This window comes from Crocuta crocuta, unplaced genomic scaffold (genome assembly GCF_008692635.1).
Source record: "Crocuta crocuta isolate KB4526 unplaced genomic scaffold, BGI_CrCroc_1.0 scaffold72, whole genome shotgun sequence".
Classification (NCBI taxonomy): Eukaryota; Metazoa; Chordata; class Mammalia; order Carnivora; family Hyaenidae; genus Crocuta; species Crocuta crocuta.
Window position 1 is genome coordinate 451,996 of NW_027529427.1, and position 15,648 is coordinate 467,643.

Genomic DNA, 15,648 nt, shown 5'->3' on the forward strand with positions numbered 1-15,648 from the left:
TCTTCTTGACTATATTTAATTAATTGAGTATAGTGACTTTTGACACAAAACCTATCACTTTAGATTAATTAAAGCAGCAGGAACATTCAGCCTTTCTCTAATTAATATCTGACCCAGGTTAGTAAAGCCTCATACTTGAAACAGGCTTGCTGATGTCTTGCTTGCTCCTGACTCATGTTTCCTGTAGATCTGTTGCTTTCCCCTTCCCTTTTGTTAACTGACTCTCAAATCTGAGACAAATCTACTTGTCCCACACTCTTGTGTAGACGCCATCATCTTCAAAAAGAATTAACACGGTCAGTAGATAATTCTCACCTCATGTCTTGGTCCTACTCCACAAAACACTGTCATTTGTCTATTGAAGATGCTAGACAGGATCAGGGGGGTCAACAGTGTCCCACAGTGACATCAAAGTTATCTCTTTTCAAACAATGGGGACACAAGGCCTAAAGTAGATCTTGGTATTGTACAGTGACTTCCAAATTTAAGCAGAAGGGCGCAATGAATGGATCATCTCCCAGGGACAAACATGGGCTAGCCATGCCTACCTGAGCTGATCCTGAATTACATTTCCTACACCTTCCTACACCCAGACTCATTCCTTTGTGCTTGTCTTTGTTTACTCTTTGACAGCCTGAAGGTATTGAAAAAGAAATGACTCAAAGTTTCCTTATCTGTACACAAGGTAAGAGAATATCTTAGGTGATCAAATTAATCCCAAAGAAAATTTGTCAACAGGGTCAAGTTATTTTCTTTGCTTATATATCAGTTCTGCTGGCCATACTGAGTAATTTCCATGATTTCATTTTAAGTACTTAATGGGGGATTACTTTAATTCATGTCCTATCTTCATTGTACAATTTTGGCTAACAAAAAGCATATTTAGGAGAATTATTTTTGTCAGTTCACCTATGACACTGATCTGCCTCAGCCTATTTTCCCATCTTACATATTTTTTAGCTCTTCTGGCCCTATGATTTGGGGCACAGGGGTAGACAGAGGAAGATCTGGGATTGGGATAAAGTAACCCATAGATACATCACTGCCGCTCAGTGGCCTGCTTTGTGGCCATCTTGTTGATGATGGTCTGATGTTAGTGGGAGTCTCCAAACTTTACCTTCTTTCTGTATGCACTGTTTTATATGTCAGAATCAGGAGTTTTTCCACACATAAGAAGTTAAGGCACTCTACTAATGGAAACTAAGGGCCATTATCACACACACACACACACACACACACACACACCATTCTCTGAATATATTATTATTCTAAACTAGCTCAGAGATCTCAATTTCATCTTTTCTAATAAGCCACTTGCAAAAGAAAAGTCAATAATGGAATCGATTTCCTAATATGTTTGTCCAACATATCTGCTGCTATTGTCTATGAAAGAAAGTTATCACACTGTCTTTTTCGTCAATATTTTCTTTCTAGGGACCAAAGTCTCCAAGCAGATCATCTTGGACTTGCCAAACAATGTAGTAGAAGGATCCGCCAGGGCCTTTTTCACTGTTGTGGGTGAGTTGGTTAAAACTTGTCTTTCACAATGATTTGAAAGTTTTGATTGAGGTGATCTTTTTTTAAAAAAAAGCCTTAATATCACATAATGGAGAGATTTCTGTAAACTATTAGCTGGAGGAAAGGATTGTTGAAAGTCGTTCTCTATGCTTATTTCCATGGGGAATCTGAAAGCAGAATGGTACCATTTTCTTTTTTTTTTCCTTCCAAATTTTTTATTTAAATTCTAGTTAGTTAAGGGGCATCTGGTTGGCTCAGTCAACTGGGCATAAGCTCAGGTTATGCTGTCACAATTCATGGGTTCAAGCCCCACATTGGGCTCTGTGCTGACAGCTCAGAGCCTGGAGCCTGCTTCCAATTCTGTTTCTTCCTCTTCCTCTACCCCTCTCCCTCTTGTATTCTGTCTCTCTGTCTCCCTCTCTCAAAATAAGTAAACATTAAAAAAAAAATTTAATTTAGCTTTAACTAAAGATTTCTGCTTAGTTGAAGATATGAACAGACACTTCTCCAAAGAGGACATCCAGATGGCCAACAGGCACATGAAACGATGTTCAGCATCCCTCCTCATCAGGGAAATACAAATAAAAACCACACTGAGATANTGCTTAGTTAACACACAGTGTAATATTGGTTTCAGAGGAGTAGAATGTAGTGATTCATCACTTACATATAACACTCAGTGCTCCTCATAAGTGCCCTCCTTAGTACCCACCACCCACGTAGCCCATTCCCCCTCGACCTCTGTCCATCAGCCCTCAGTTTTTCTCTATCATTAAGAGTCTCCTGGGTGCCTCAATTGGCTGAGCGTCTCACTGGGCTCAGATCATAATCTCCCAGTCTGTGAGTTTGAACCCCACATTAGGCTCTGTGCTAACAGCTCAGAGCCTGGACCCTGCTTCAGATTCTGTGTCTCCCTCTCCCTCTGCCCCTTCCCCACTTGTACTCTGTGTGTGTGTCTCTCTCTCAAAAATAAATAGACATTTTTAAAAAAACTTTAAAAAAAAGAGTCTTTTATGGTTTGCTTTCCTCTCTCTCTCTCTTCCCTTCCCATATTGTTCATCCTTCCCCCCCCCCCAAATTTCACATGTGAGTGAACTCATATGATATTTGTCTTTCTCTGGCTGACATAGTTTGCTTAGCATAATACACTCTAGCTCCATCCATATCATTGCAAAAGGCAGTATTTTATTCTTTTTGATGGCCCAGTAATATTCCGTTGCATATCTATATACCACATCCTCTTTATCCATTCATCAGTCAATGGACATTGAGGCTCTTTCCATACTTTGGCTATTGTTGATAGTGCTGCTATAAACATTGGGGTGCGTGTGCCCCTTCAAATCTGTATTTTTGTCTCCTTTGGATAAATACCTAGCAATGCAATTGCTGGCTTGTGCGGTTGTTCTCTTTTCAACTTTTTGAGAAACCACCATACTATTTCCCAGTGTGGCTGCTCCAGCTTGCATTCTTACTGACAGTGCAAGAGGGTTCCATTCTCAAATTTATGCCCTTAGGGAACACTTGTTCTGCTGGGTGATAACTGGCATTTAGAAAACAAAGGCTTCTATTATAGCTCAGTAATAGGAAATATTGTATATATTTATACAATATATTTCCCCTTTGAAGAATCAGCATAAACTTCGCTTGGCAAAGATGCTGAGAACTTCCTCAGTAACAGGAAATCTATTTTACAAAAGGCAAACTTTTTTTTTCTAACATTCTAACTTTTCTTTTCCTCCACTTTTGTGGGAGGGATGGATTACAGTTACAATTCATAGGCTCAGTTTCTCAAAACACTAACAAGCAAATAAGCAAAGACACACTTTTCTAACGTCCCCCTCTCTCTGGTAATGAGATTTTCAGAAATATTTTGCATACCTTGGGGCACCTGGGTGGTTCAGTCGCTTAAGCATCCAACTCTTGGTTTTGGCTCAGTTCTCGAACTCATGATCTTGGAGTTTGTGAGTTTGAGCCTCGCGTCAGACTCTGGACTGACAATGAGAAGCCTGCTTGGGATTCTCTGTCTCCCTCTCTCTCAGGCCTTCCCTCTCCCTCTCTCAAAAATAAATAAACATCTAAACAAAAAAGACATATTTTGTATACCAGAAACTCCTTTAACTTCACCTTCTGTGCCTATCTCCTCTTTAGAATTACCTCATGAAAACTTTCCTTTTTTCCACCTTTAAAAAGCAATTTTAGGGGGCGCCTGGGTGGCTTAGTCGGTTGAGCGTCCAACTTTCGCTTAGGTCATGATCTTGCGGTTCGTGGGTTCCAGCCCCGCGTCGGGCTCTGTGCTGACTGCCAGCTCAGAGCCTGGAGCCAGTTTCAGTCTGTGACTCCCTCTCTCTCTGACCGTCCCCTGCTCACGCTGTCTCTCTCTCTCTCTCTCCTAGAAATAAATAAAACATTAAAAAAAAAAAAAAGCAATTTTAGGAGCACCGAGGTGACTCAGTTGGTTGGGCATCTGGCTTTGGCTCAGGTCGTGATCTCAGGGTTTATGTGTTTGAGCCTGGTGTCAGACTCTGTATTGACAGCTCAGAACCAAGAGTCTGCTTAGGATTCTTTGTCTCCTTCTCTCTCTGCTTACATTCTGTCTCTCTCTTTCTCAAAAATAAACATTTAAAAATTACAACGTAATTTTAAATATTTCCTACTTCCACTGTGTGTCTTTTATCTGCCATTATTAATGCTGAGATGCCAACCATAAGCAGTAGTAACCTTCTGCTTTTCTTATTTTTAGGAGACATTCTAGGACTTGCGATGCACAATCTGGAAAATCTTCTCCAAATGCCCTATGGATGTGGAGAACAGAATATTGCCCTACTAGCATCAGATACCTATGTCCTGGACTATCTGAAATCTACCAACCAGTTGACAGAGGAAGTTAAATCTAAGGCTTTCTTCTTCTTGTCTACCGGTGAGACTATTTAAGCAATTTCTACCCAGAATACATAAAATCAATTGTCACTAATACCATGATGTCATAAAGCTGTTATTATGAGGTTATCTCATGGGAGAAAAGTGGATATGGACTCTGAACGGAGGTACTCTGAGTCCTAGCTATTTTTTTTTTTACTTCTATATTAATATCTGTGTGGTCATTTAGCTTCACAGATTATAACAATAGCTTTTCAAATTAGGAGCCCATTTTTTTTTTTTCATCTGAACATTTTGCCAAGCTACCTAGTTTGTGACTCTTGTTACTAATAGTAGCTGTAGGGGCGCCCGGGGTGGCTCAGTCGGTTAAGTATCCAACTTGGACTCAGGTCATGATTTCCCAGTTCGTGGGTTCAAGCCCTGCATTGGGTTCAGTGCTGGCATCTCAGAGCCTGGAGCCTGTTTCAGATTCTGTGTCTCCCTCTCTCTGTGCCCCTCCCCTGCTCATGCTCTGTCTCTCTCTGTCTCAAAAATAAATAAACTATTAAAAATTTTTAAAAAGCTAGTAGTAGCTCTAAATAGTTCACTTATCAAGTTCTGTGTTTGTTTGCTCCGTTGTATTCCATTGCAATGAAGTGATTGGATTTGTATGGGGAAAAGGGTATGTAAACCTTGCAAAATGTGACATCAGGGAAAGATTCAAGGGGATAATATCTTCAGGTTTTCTTTTCAGAAAGATACCCCTGAAGTAAATTAACTGTAAGGAAAAGGTATTAAACTGTTAGTTAAGTGCCACTGATTGAGCTAGGCATAGTCACATGGAATATCTTGTCATTAAAACCCTATAGAGCAGGACTTATTTTTTCTCACTATGGATAGAGAATCTGAGTTTCATAAATTCAACTTGAAATGCTCGTCCTAGTAATTTCTGTCTGTCTATCTAAAAGCCAAACATGGGGCCTGTACTAGGCCATTCTTCTTCTTCTAATTTTTGTAGGTGGAAAAATAATTTCCAATGACTTTTTTATTTTAGGTTACCAAAAGCAGTTGTCTTTCAAAAACTTTGATGGCTCATATAGTGTGTTTTGGCAGAGTAATCAGAAAGGAAGCCTATGGTAAGAGATAAACATTTTTTTAAAATATTATAGGAGTGAGCCGAACAGGGCTTGGGGGAGCCTGAGGGGGTTAAGTTTGGTGGGATTTGGAAGCAGAGTGAGTTTCAAAGTGAATTTACAGAGGTGAATTGCATAAACTAAACTGATTATTCTAACTCTAATGCAACCATAGGCCTAAAGTACCATGACAATTTGCTTAGCAGTCTGATCATTTAATGACAACTTCCTGTACTTCCACAGCCTAACTTTGTGACAAATGCCACAGGTTAGTCTATATTTCTCAGACAGCCGTGTAGATTCAGGAGAGGGGAAAGTAAAACTAGAAGGCTCCAGAACTTCTAATTAAACCCATTCTGCCTCCATGTATGGATAATCCAGTGAACCAAAAGCAAGGACTTTGTGTGGAAACATGCTGGAAATTACCTACTCTTCTGATCACATATTGATGTTCATAGCATTTTCCTGACCCCCCCCCCAAAAAAAAATCCACTATCCATAAAAATTCTTTGTGGTCAACATGAGCCAGTTTAGATGCATCCATTATCAAAGGGAACAATGCTGATAAGCCTCTTGAAGATAAGCCTCTTTCTTATCTCACCTTTGTCTAAAAAGTGTTTTTGTGTTACAGGCTCAGTGCCCTGACTTTTAAGACATTAGAGAAAATGAAGGAATATGTTTACATTGATGAGCAAGTTCAAAAACAGACTTTTATCTGGCTTTCAAGCAAACAGCAACTCAATGGCTGCTTTAAAAGTGATGGCAAGCTTTTCAACAATGCCTGGGAGGTGAGAGATGAACAGAACTAGGCTCTCCTTGCTTCCACCATTGTTATCGCCTGCTTTTCCTACTTCTGGTCTAACTCATCTGGAACAGGAGTATTTTTCCTGTGAATATTACCCCTTCTGAGTCCACCAGGGTCATAGGTTCCTGGCTTGTTGGTCAACAAATGGCTCATTCCCCTACATGCATCTTAACCCCAGAGAGACTTAGCTCCTCCTGCATATGTTGTTTGCCTCACAGCCTTTAGTTCTTCCATAGAACTAGTCTCCTGCAGTGGATAAACTAAAACAAGGAGAGACGGGGGGGAAAAAGAAATGTAGAAGGGAAACATTCATAAATTTGGAGCCAGACAGCATGTTAAAGGAGGAAACCTTGATTAGGGAATTAATTCCTATTTGTGGATGGCAAGAAAGTTCAGGAAGAATATCCAGTCATTTACGGTATTTCGGTGAAACTCTTCCAGTGCCTTCTCAAGTCAAAGGATAAAGGCTTAGGTGGCTGTAGGTCAAAATACAAATGAGATGAACTATGTCCTTGATGGGGCCCAACCCGTCCCTTTCCCTGTTCGTATGTAGGTAAATCACACAGCATTTTCCCTTCTGGTTTCCTTTCTTTGAGGATAGCTGTACATCTCCATTCCATCCTCTACATTCTTTATTCTCCTAATGTTTGTATTTCCCTCTGAAAGCAAGCACTATTCATGATTGTTTAGCATGCCAGAGTATCACCTAAAATATTCGGGGCTTTCCTTCTGTGTGGTTTAGAATCACCACACCTATTCTTGGATTTTGAAATGTCAAGCTTCAAAATATGGATAAATGGCCACTCTGTATGGTATTTAATTTTAATTCAATGTTTTCCAAATTGTCGTACTGTTTGTAGTGTAGAGAAACGTCTTTTTTTTTTTTTTTTACTATTTTAAAGATTCTTTTTGAGAGAGTGCACACGCGCAAGAGAGAGACAAAATCCCAAACAGGCTTCGCACTGTCAGCACAAAGCCCAACCCGTGGCTCGATCCCACAAACCGTGAGATCATGACCTGAGCCAAAATCAAAAGTCCAGATACTTAACTGGCTGAGCCACTCAGGTGTCCCTAGAAAAATATCTTTAAATTATTTCTAATCTTTTCTTTACAATAGGAGCACCCTGGTAGAGAAGAGCTCTTGTCCTCATGTAGAAAATGAGAATTGTATATGTTCTTTTCTAAAACATCTTTGCAAGCTTTCTTCTTACTGGGCTCATTACTGATCATTGCTTCAGTTTGTCTGATCTTACCCACTCATTTTTCCATGATTCAGGGTGTGTGTGTGTGTCTGTGTGTGTGTGCGTGCGTGTGCGCACATGCGCGTGTGTGTTGAGTTGGGAAGGAATAAGAAGCAACAGAAAAATAAGAACCTAGATGCAAAAGAATGGTGATAGAACTTGTTATAATTTAAATGGACCCCTACATTTTATTTTGGTGTTCTTTTCTACAGTTATTCGCACCTTGAAAACTGAGCTCTTCAGTTACTCATTTTCTGAAGAAGAAGGAGGTCACCTTTTCCTTACAAAGAGAAAATGAGAGGTTTATGCCAGATCAGAGGATCTCAAATGTCATCTGAATGCTATGCATTTATATCATTAGATCACCCATTCATGTCCCTGTGTCTTATTCCTGACTTTTTGAATCACAGTCTCTGTGTGAACACCAGTTTATTTAATGCTTAAGTTCCCTACTGCATTGTTATGCATTGTCAGTTTACAAACTGCTTAGCTTTTCTGATTTTACACTAAAGGAATCTTTGGGACCTGACTATTGTTACCTCCTAGGGATACTTCTCCAGGGATGTTCAGGCAGCTTCGCAGCAACCTTCTGCTCGATGGCAACAGAAATTCTGTGTCTGCTTTTCCAAATTAACAGCAAACAGAGTAAAACAGAGCCATAAGACTCATTTGGAATTCACGCTCAATACCGGGTCATGTAAACAGATTGTCACTCATATACTTGATATGAATTGTATTTTTTCTTCTTTCATTAGTGTAATGAATCTTGATGGATTCTTACTCAGATAACATAGTTATTAACAATTTAATTTTAAAAGGACATTTAGGGTGTTTTTATAAATACGAGTGCTTGTTCCATGTTTCTTTCATACTCAGTTTCATGTCAGAAGAATAGCTCTTTTTTTGTGTGGTCGACTATCCTGTGTGATTAATTGTTCCTTTGTGTTTAGGGTGTAGAAGAAGAGGATGTTTTACTCACTGCATATATTGTTGGAGCGTTCCTTGAAGCTGGACTCAATTTCACCGTATGGCTTTACTATCATCCTTGAGTTCCAGCCAGTTAAATGCATGTTCAATACATTACAAGTTCAGAGTGATTTAAAATCCTTAGACTGACATCACGAGAGCGTTAGATTCATTACCCCTCCTTAAGTTAGAGCTGCTCAAAGGTTTTCTGATTCCTAGAAACCTCTGATGGACACTTGAGTTTAGCTCTAGGGAAAAGAGATGTACACACACATACACAAGCTTTTCATATCATATCAGGTACTGAGATATCTCCTGAAGTTCAGCCATGAAGTTCAGGATCCCTATTCTATGTGTACATGTAACCTAAGATTCTGACTGTCAAACCAATTCAGTATGTAAACATTTTCAACTTAAGTGTGATCATGTTGGCTACCCCCTAATCCCAAATTCAGATGATCTGACTGACCAATATATTCCTGAGCTATGATAACAGGAATTGTCAGGGTAATTAGTATACCTCGAAAAGCATCCTTGGAAATATAAGGCTGTCTTTTAGGCATTTGAGTAAAATACCTTAGGTCTAAAATTAAATTAATATACTTTGTCACACAGAAGAGATGCATGGTATTAATTATTACTGATGAGATACAAAAAATGTGCTTTTCGTATTACTAGATTTTATTTCCCAAATACTAAGATTGCCATTAAAATTGAATTTTGACAATATTTATGAAATATAATACATACATGTATATGAGTAAGTTTCTATGAAAATATACTTCAAGGATACATCATACACATTTTAAAGAATGATTAGTTTATGTTTAAAAAATTATTTTTACATTTAATTTTTGAGAGACAGAGAAACAGAGCACAAGTGGGGGAGGGGCAGAGAGAAGGATACATAGAATCAAAGCAGGCTTCAGACTCTGGCTGTCAGCACAGAGTCCTATGTGGGGCTTGAACTCACAAACCATGAGATCATGACCTGAGCCCAAGTCGGATGCTTAACTGACTGAACCATCCAGGCGCCCCAAGAATGATTAGTTTAAATAGTCAGCAAGCTTATAAAGTATTCAGGTATTATTTTAAAGTCTATTATTCTTCTCCTTGACTAGTTTCCTGCTCTACGAGATGGACTCTTTTGCCTAGAGGAGGCACTGCAACATGGTGTCTCTAATGGCTATAATCATGCAATTCTAGCTTACGCTTTTGCATTAGCTGAAAAAGAAGAGCAAGTGGAATCCTTACTCCAGATCCTGGATCAATCCGCTACCAAAACAAGTAAGTATTACTCTTCACTTTTACCAAGAGGGATGGCCCTGAGAATAAAGAAATGAAACTTACTTAGCAATCTTATAGGAACCCTGTCTTCACTGGTCTGCTTCTATTTCTCTTAGGAAATTTCTCAGTGCCCCTTTTTCTTTAAAGAACATCAATAGGGCACCAGTTGGCTCAGTCAGTTGAGCGTCCGACTCTTGATTTCGGGTCAGGTCATGATCCCAGGGTCAAGGGATCAAGCCCTGCTGAGTACAGAACCTGCTTAAGACACACACACACTCTCTCTCTTTCCCTCTCTCTCTCCCTCTGCCCCTCTCCCCCACATGTGTATTCTCTATATATAAAATTTATAAATCAATGAAAATAAAATAAAGAACATTATATGTTTTCTATTTCGCTCTTTCTCCTTTCTGCAGTTTCTTTTCAAATGAGTGAAATACAGAAAATCGACCATGGTGACCATGCCATAGACCAAAATTACTGCTTGTGTGACCCAATCACATGCTGCTTTTAACCTCAGGGAATTACTATCGGAGGCCATATGAGTTTGCTAGGGCTACCATAACAAAAGACAACAGAAATTTATCTTCTTGGTTCTAGAGGGTGGAAGTCCAAGATCAAGGTCTCAACAAGTGAGATTTCTCTCCTTGGCTGATAGATGGGCATCTTCTCCCTCTGTCTTCACAGAGGGCTTTCCTCTGTGTACCTGCCTATCTGGTGTCCCTTCTGTGTATCCAAATTTTCTCCTCTTATTGGATACTAGTCATACTGGATTAGAGCCCACACTAACAGTGTCTTTTTCACCGAATCACCTCTTTAAAGGCCCTATCTCCAAATACAGTCACATTCGGAGATACCAGACATTAGGGCTAGAATATGTGAATCTTGAGAAAACACACCTCAGCCCACAGCAGAGGCCCTAAATGGAATTTGCACTGGTCTTCTGTGTAATCGGTGGTATTTATAGAGACTATGTGACAATTCTTCCTTTTCCTTAGATAATGTAATATACTGGGAGCGAGCAAAGAAACCCAAGACAGAAGCATCCCCATTCTTTACTCCTCATGCACCCTCCGCTGAGACTGAGAAGACTTGTTATGTGCTGTTGGCTGTTCTTTCCAAGAAAGCTCCTGACCTCACCTATGCGAGTAAAATTGTGCAGTGGCTTGCCCAGCAGATGAATTCCCATGGGGGTTTCTCTTCCACTCAGGTGATTGACATGGGCCTGATATGAATAATAATATGTTTAATGCTGGGGTGCCTGGATGGGTGTCAGACTTCAGCTAGGGTCATGATCTCACGGGTTGTAGATTCGAGCCCCGCGTCGGGCTCTGTGCTGACAACTTAAAGCCTGAAGCCTGCTTCGGATTCTGTGTCTCTCTCGCTCTCTGCTCCCTGCTTATGCTCTCTCTCTCTAAAAAATAAACATTAAAGGTTTTTAAAATAATAATAATAATAATATGTTAAATGCAAGGAGATACTACTCTTTAATAATTTAGATAGCAAAGGTAATCATAGAAAATATGTTCTGAGACCAAGAATATTTGATATTGTGTATCCTACTCTTTAGTCAACAACTATTTGTTGGGCAGCTCTTGTGTAACAGAAACTCTACCAAGAATGCTCTATATACAAATGAATAAACAAACGCTTCTTTTCAAGGAATTTATGACTGATTTATACATCCATTTTCACAGCAGAAGTATAATATAAGTCTAGAAGAGATTGTTGTCATAAGCATCAGAGTCTTGATGATAAGTTAGATATCCCATAATACTGTGATACTATGTATTGACCAAGAAAAAAAATTCTCTCTATTTCTGTGGTGTACACATTGGGAAAAACAAATGAAAGTAATGAGTGACAAAAGAAATGGGTATTAAAAACAGTGGTTTATGTCTTTCCTCAACAGGAAAAAAATTAAAAGTCAAAGAAATGCAGTTTCATTCCCACAAAGGAAATCTTTACTTCCCTCCATACTTCCTTTGCGTTAGTCTTAGTTTCTGAATAAAATCATATGCTAGTGAATCTCCCAACATCCTTTTTGGATTCTGACTCCTTTCCTTGAAGATTGTTGGGCATAAGCATTATCCAAGGCAGCCAAAGAACATAGCACCTTAATTTTTAGAAAAGATTCAGCACCATTTTCAACAACAGAGATTACAGGTCATTAAATCCTTTAAACTAAAATCTAATTAAGATGGGTTGAAGATTAAATGGCAGCAATTGCATAGGCTAATGTATTTTCCAATTATTTAGGATTTGTTTCATGGTCGGTTGACCTGTCTTAGGACTATTTTCATGGATTGATTTAAAGTTCATGGTCAAGTGATGACTAATATTGCAACATAACAGAGCTCAGATCTTTGCTCCTACTGTTCTTTGCAGGACACTGCAGTCTGTCTTCTTGCCATGACCCGCTACATGAACTTCACCTTCTCTAATGACCAAAACACTGTCACCTTTAGCAGTGAAGACTCCAGTGAGATTTTCCAGGTTAACAGTGACAATCGCTTACTGGTCCAGCGTTCTGAACTAACAAAAGCACATGGACAGCATACAGTAGATGTGGAAGGACAAGGTTGTACATTTATCCAGGTAATAGAAATCTACCTGAGGCAGAGATAAGTATTTGCCAATTAAAGAACCAGACTATCAGACTATCCTTTTAGTTATAGTTAGTTTACCATTGTATATTTTCATTATTATCTCCATTCTTTCTCTCATTGATATTTTCTAATCAATAGCTGAAAATGCAAGTTATTTTATGAAGAGATACTCACTCCTATGGATAGCTGGGTAACAGAGAAGTTTCTCGAGGAATGCCACTGTTAGAAAGCATTCCAATATTTCCATTAAATTATGTAAAGTTCTTACATCTCCTGAAAACTGAACAATTACACTTAGCCTTATTCACTGATGGTAAAGATATAAAATAAAGTGCATTAAAAAGAAAAGTAGAGGAAAAATAAGTCCTTCAATTCTTACTTCAGAATACATGGAGGGGTTTTCTTATGACTGGCTTTTCTTTCTAGGCTACCCTGAGGTATAATGTACTACTACCTAAGAAAGCATCTGGATTTTCCCTTTCCTTGGAAATGACAAAGAAAAACTCTTCAGATACGTTCCAGAGTAATTTTGACCTGACAGTAACCCTCAAGTAAGTGTTCCATTTTGACATCGACTCCCAGGTTAGAGGGTGATAGATTAAAAATAATATTGTTATTATTTTAAACAGTAGCAAAATAAATATTAATAATGGCAACCATGATGAGTTCATATGTGGGTGGTGATACTTCAATAGCATAGTTACATTATAGCTCTCTGACTACACACCACAGTTTAGTACTTACGCAAGTATGATTTGTATTGTAGGCAAGTCTAAATTTGAATGCTTCTGCCACACTGATAGTTCAGCAATGCTTCTGTGTGTGTGTATGTGTGTGTGTGTGTGTGTGTGTGTGTAAGTCCTGTCAGATTTGGACAACAGAGATACTATATTTTTCCCCTCCTAAATACAAGCACGGGGGCCAGTATAAGGAAACTTACAAATGACAATTCTCTAACTGTGTCGAGCAAAATTTTAGATGTTTATTTTTTGGAGTCAACAAAATCATTCTCTTGAATTAAAATACAACTTAAAGAGGCCAGGGAGTTTTAATCCTAGTTAATATGTGGAGAAACCCTGAGTAAAACTAGTCTGGGGGAATTTTCTGAGGATTTCCAAATGAAAATCTCTTAAACATCAGAGCTAAGATAAGAACCACATACACTGCAGAAACCTCACCTTTGTGTCCCAACAACGCTGTCCAGAGTCAGGGATGTAATTGTCACTTAGAGCTATGTCTGCTCTAAGATTCTGCCAACATCTCGCTTTCTAAACAAAGGCATCCTTTAAGTATTGTGTGAATCTAAGGCCAACAGAAGTGTATGTAATATAATTTTATCAGCTTTGCTTAAAATGTATGATTTGGGGGCCTCAGGTAAGCTCAAAAGGGATTGGAGGGATTATGGATCCAGATGACTCACTCTTTACTCCAATTTATGCTCCTTTGTATCTTCTCACACCTTATCGTTCTAGTTGTGCCTACTCTCAGATGTTTGAGAATGATTTTCTTCACCCTATTCCCTCTTCAGCTTTTGCCTTTGCTTCAGATGTATAGACAGTTGGGTGTCTAGGTGTCCACCATCCTTGCCTTTAGATAGGTCACTTTCCTAGACAGTTGTCTAAACTTGTGTTTGTTTTTAAATTTCAGATATACTGGAATCCGCAATAACTCCAATATGGTCCTTGTTGATATAAAAATGCTGTCAGGATTTACTCCAGTCGTGGCATCCATTGAGGAGGTAAATAATAGAAGCCTAAACCTTCAGCACAGAAAAGGCCTCAGTGTACAGATGGAATAATTTGTTAGCAAAACAAAATCGTGCAATTCTTCCTTTAAACAAATGTATTCAGAGTTCATTTATTTGTTTTTGCTATAACACTGGAGGGATGGTAGCAATTAGCAGTCATTTTCCCCACAGTTCATAATTTATTTCTTTACTTAGTTCCTACTTGTGTTTATAAAAATACCATGGCATGGGGCACCTGTGTCTCAATTGGTTAAGCATCTGACTTTAGCTCAGGTCATGATCTCGCAGTTCGTGAGTTCGAGCCCCTTGTTGGGCTCCACACTGGCAGTGAGGAGCGGAGCGTGCTGGGGATTCTTGCTCTCTCCTTTCTCTCTCTGCCCCTCCTCTGATTGTGCGTGCACACTCTCTCTCTGTCTCTCAAAATAAATAAATAAACTTAAAAAATATATCATGGCATAAGGGAACGTCCATAAAATGGATTCCTGACAATTGATTAAGCAAAAAGCATGAAACATTCAATACTGGAAGATACTCTTTAATATCTGTTCTTGATCCCTCCCTGCCAATTTCTTTAAAGCTTAAAAACAATGGCCAAGTGACGAAGACTGAAGTCAAGAATGACCATGTTCTTTTCTACTTGGAAAGTGTAAGTTGAGCAATAATTACTTTTTTATCTTCTGTGACTTTCTTTTGTTCTCTGAGAGAACAAATGTGAGAATGATTGTGTTTTAATCATACATATATGAATATATATCCAGTTGATTAAACATACATTTAATTAAACATACATTTAATCATACATATATGAATATATATACAGTTGAATCACATGGGTTAGTTTTACCCAAGTGTTCTTATTGTATGAATGCAATACAATCCTGTAACTGTATTCTCTCTTCCTTATGATTTTCTTAATAACATTTTCCTTAGATTTGTTTATTGTAAGAATACAGTATGTGATATACAAAATATATGTTGTTTATGTTATCAGTCAGGCTTCTCTTCACCTGTAGGCTATTTATAGTTAAGTTTTGGAAAAGTCAAAATATATATGCAGATTTTCAACTGCACAGAAGGTCAGTGCCCTTAACCTCCATGTTGGTCAAGGATAAACTGTATATATGATAGGTCTTATTAAAAAATATGGGACATTAAAGATGATCAGTGTTCTTCCATCCCACTGATTATCCATCTTCTCCCTGTTAACTCTAATGATATTTAGTTAACATATTAATAAGAGTTAACAAGCATATTCATATATGCCTTGGCTACTTTACTAGGATGACTCTAAAGTCAGAAATATTATTTTCCCGTTTTTCATTCCTCACAGCACCTTACATCGTATGGACACAGAGTAGATGTATAATTCTTTTTTTCTTATTACTAATTTTTTAAATTTACATCCCAGTTAGTTAGCATATAGTGCAACAGTGACTTCAAGAGTAGATTCCTTAATGCCCCATACCCATTTAGCCCACCCCCCCGCCCA

The 15,648-nt window shown here is 38.6% G+C and overlaps 1 protein-coding gene across 1 annotated transcript in view; it reads left to right on the top strand.

Moving 5' to 3' along the window:
* LOC144227345 (ovostatin homolog 2-like) overlaps positions 1-15,648 on the top strand; it is a 49,493-nt gene that overhangs the window by 31,704 nt on the left and 2,141 nt on the right. Inside the window, exons 22-33 of the mRNA XM_077758960.1 lie at positions 634-685; positions 1,435-1,518; positions 4,259-4,435; positions 5,429-5,510; positions 6,139-6,295; positions 8,504-8,578; positions 9,641-9,806; positions 10,802-11,013; positions 12,192-12,401; positions 12,839-12,963; positions 14,060-14,150; positions 14,737-14,805. Of these exons, the coding sequence (XP_077615086.1) occupies positions 634-685; positions 1,435-1,518; positions 4,259-4,435; positions 5,429-5,510; positions 6,139-6,295; positions 8,504-8,578; positions 9,641-9,806; positions 10,802-11,013; positions 12,192-12,401; positions 12,839-12,963; positions 14,060-14,150; positions 14,737-14,805 (1,500 nt within the window). The remainder of the gene's footprint in view (positions 1-633; positions 686-1,434; positions 1,519-4,258; positions 4,436-5,428; positions 5,511-6,138; positions 6,296-8,503; positions 8,579-9,640; positions 9,807-10,801; positions 11,014-12,191; positions 12,402-12,838; positions 12,964-14,059; positions 14,151-14,736; positions 14,806-15,648) is intronic.